This window comes from Chaetura pelagica, unplaced genomic scaffold (genome assembly GCF_000747805.2).
Source record: "Chaetura pelagica isolate M959 unplaced genomic scaffold, ChaPel_1.0 scaffold92, whole genome shotgun sequence".
Classification (NCBI taxonomy): Eukaryota; Metazoa; Chordata; class Aves; order Apodiformes; family Apodidae; genus Chaetura; species Chaetura pelagica.
In genome coordinates, this window is record NW_009952404.1 from 112,833 (window position 1) to 116,473 (window position 3,641).

At 40.0% G+C, this 3,641-nt stretch overlaps 1 protein-coding gene across 1 annotated transcript in view; it reads right to left on the reverse strand.

Annotated features, from left to right (window-relative positions):
* The window catches only part of PKP2 (plakophilin 2), a 34,157-nt gene extending 30,868 nt beyond the window's left edge, over positions 1–3,289 (reverse strand). The window contains exons 1-2 of the mRNA XM_010008196.1: positions 3,182–3,289; positions 58–752 (exon numbers count right to left, since the gene is read on the reverse strand). Of these exons, the coding sequence (XP_010006498.1) occupies positions 58–752; positions 3,182–3,250 (764 nt within the window). The 5' untranslated portion in view covers positions 3,251–3,289. The remainder of the gene's footprint in view (positions 1–57; positions 753–3,181) is intronic.
* Between the last annotated feature and the right edge of the window lie 352 nt (positions 3,290–3,641).

The following is a 3,641-nucleotide window of genomic DNA, read 5'->3' on the forward strand; positions in this document are numbered from 1 at the left end:
GAGGTTCCTTTCAGCTGAGACACCCCTGAACCAAAGCAGGTCCTGCATTGTGCTTACCCTAGCTGAGATCCATTGACGGTGACTTGTTCACTCTGCAGGAAACCATTCCTCCCTGCTGCTGCCGTAGCAGCTGTCAAAGCCATCCTCTTCCCATCTGTTTCTGTGGCAACACTGGCTATTGAAGCTGGCTGGGAAGCTTCCCTCCTATTCTGTGTGTTTCTGAAAGTAGTCTGGTACCAGCTGGACCTCACAGATTGCTGGTTCTGAGACCTCAAATGGGAAGCAATTGGTGATCTCACTTGTCCCATTGCATTGCCAGAGGTCAGAAAGTTTTCCTTTTCCAAAAGGTTGGTCATACTGCGACTGTTGCCTGCTTGATGGTACAGAGGTACAGCAGGGCTGGGGTAGACACCATCAAAGACACTATCATTAACAGCCCCCATGTGGGATTGTCTCTTAAAAGAACGTCCCCTGTTCACTGAATCACGAAGAGTGTAACCAACAATCTCAGACCGAGCGTATCTTGGTGGGACAGTCCCGCTGGATCTCCTGCTATCTCCGTATCTCATGGAGAATCCAGTTGAAATTCCTCCGTCATAGTGAAAATCATTGGACACATATGCCAATCTTTCAGGACCTCGTTGGGGTGAAACCTCTAGTCTCTTCAGAGGCTGTCTTTGAGCTCTCTCTTCCATTGTCCTGTAAGTAATCCTTGTCCCCCAGCCATTTGTATAAGAAGATGGTGAGGCCACCTGTTCAAGGGTGCATAAAAGAACAGGAATCACCATAAGATCACAGCATTTAAGATTAATAGCAAAGAATCAAACCAAAAAAGTAAAGATAAAAATTTGGAGGTCTGCTATCAGAATCAGAAAACAAAAGGTGAGTATCACCAAAACTGTATAAGAAATGGGATTCTGCAACACTTCTTTGTACCTGCCTGATGAAGGTAAGAAGTGGTAGTTTAAACATCAGGAGACAAAGTCTAAGCATCTAGTCTTCTGTTACTAACTCAAAATAGGCATGCACAGTTTGTTTATTAATGGAGATTTTAGCTTCAGTTTGAAACTCCTTGGGGATCAACACCCACATCTGCTATTTAAATAAAATTCAAGACTGTCCAACAGACAGAAGAAAATCAGTCAGGTGTTAAAGTAATATACCAAAGTGTCTTCATACTGCTATTAACCTTATTGATAGAAGGTTATTTAGGCCTCCACTCTGTGGCAGGATCTTCCCTGTTAGTCTAACCTCTTAAAAATGAAGATTACATGACATTCGAAGGAAATAAAAATGACCGTTTGACCATCTGAATGCTTTCCTTAATTCTACAGATTATTTTTCCTTTCCTGCCCCAGGCAGGCATGGATGGCAATGGATTACCACCTTGGTTTATAATTTTCTTTTCTAAACTCAGCAAACCCACTTCCCTTCAACCTTTCTTTGTAGGCTCTGTCTTCAAGATTCTTACTGTTTAGGTGTCATTTGGAGTCTCTCCAGTTTTCCTACCTTTTTCTTATGCTCTAAATTTGCCATCATACTCTTTTCAAGACCCTCCAGAATTAAATCAGCTTGGGAAGACTATCTGGCTTTGAAATAGAGGAGCCACGGCCTGGGTTTGGGTTTTTTTTTAATCAGTAAGCATAGCGGCACCCAGCCATAATCAAAGCTCCACATATTCTATTTCCATGTTGTAATAAAGTTTTGTAATACTAAAGGCATTTTTTAAGGAAAACTGAGATGCTTACACAAGTTTTTAACTGAAGGAACAGTGCTTAGCAGATAGTGGCCAGACTGAAATCCCTTCACTTTCCTGTTGAGGAGTTATTGAGCGTGATAATTGACTCACAAACAGAGTAAAGATCTGTTTATTCTACAGAAACTATGCAAGGATATCTTTGTCTTCTGTCCAGGAATAAGGAAATTAATGCTTTTGTGAAATAGTAGACCTTGTGACTTTTTCTGGTTTTCTCTCACTCTTTGGTGTTTTTTATTTGTTGTGGGTTTTTTGTTTTTTTTTCAACCCTTGCCTGGAAAAATAGTATTTTCTTCTGGTTTCTATATCACCTCCAGTTTTCCTCTTGATGCTGTCTTCTAGAAAGAAGAGATTTACAACAAATATTATGAACTGGATGGTAGATGAGAACAGAGGATAGGAGGGCAGAAAAGGCAATGTATTTAGGTGAATGTTTCTAACTCTACCCATAGAGAGCAGGAGCTGCTTCATTAACTGGCCAGAAACTGAGCTATTTCCTTTAATGAGAATAAGCCATTCTTGTGTCATCTAAAATTAAGAAAGAATTGCCCCCTATGTATACATCTATTTACAAAATAAATATTTCTGTTCCCAAGTTGAATTGGTTTCAGTTTACTAATGCTGATCATGCAGCAGTGTTGCTGTTGAACTATGTGTTGATTTTCAAGTCACCCCATCAAACAGGTTATGAGCTAAGTCACAAACCCTGCAGAAAAACAATTATTTATCTTAGCATTGAGGCCATGAACCCAGGAAAAGCTGGTCAAAAAAACAAGTGAATTTATTATCAGACAGACTAGAAACACCATTATATCGCAATGACTGAACTGCTGAAATTCTTGCAAAGTTAAAACTGGTTACAACAGGATTATTTTGAATACTAAGGAACACTCATGACCATGAAATCAATGCAATCTGCATCCCTGTAGTTTTGTATGCTTAATTCCCTAACCTCCTTCACCACATTTCTAGTTCCTACCTATATAATTTGTTACCCTGCAGGATCACTGGATTTCCTCTAGCAACCTCCAACTGTTTGGCTGGGTGAGCAGCAGCACAGCCCCCCACTGCTTTGACTGACCTGCTACCTGGGGAGACCAATACAGATCTGACTTGTCATGGCTTTTGCCTTGGTAAGGTGGTTTTCCATTTTCTACCCTGACATCAATTCTCGCAAAACCAACAGGATTGCAAAAAGCTTGTCTGTAGAATGAAGCTGAATTCAGCTACTGCAGAAGTCATTGGAAAGGGGGAAAACATTAGAGATCTCAGTTGTAAAAACCTCATTTTCTAGAAATCAGGCTTTAACAAGCAAGCAAGCAAACTCTGAAACACCATCTATGTTCTATTATTTGTGATAACAAAATTCATTAACTATGTATGTGATACTATATTTAACTCTATGTATTGTCTTCTTTTCCTCACCTGGTTTGACTGATAATATGAGAAACCATAGGGAGTTCTTGGTGCAAAATCATTTTCAGTAATCCCCATGTTATAGACACGCTCTGGAACACTGGATGCACGGTGCAAACTGCCTGTAACCAAAGATTACTATTAACAATACTTTAACAAAACAAAATATTACTATAAAGTACAATTTACAGTCCTAGCAAAATGTCCCAGTCTGCACTGCCATTAATGTAAATAAGTTGAAAATCACAGAATCATAGAATGGTTTGGGTTGGAAGGGACCTTATAGATTGTCTAGTTCTAACTCTCCTGTCATGGGCAGACACACCTCCCACTAGACCAGGTTGCTCAAGGCCCCATCCAAACTGCCCCTGAGCACCGATGGAAAGATGTTTGCATTTGCTAAATCACATTCCAAACATGGCTAACCAAAGCTTTCTAAGGATACAAACAATTGTTTTCAGTTTCCTAT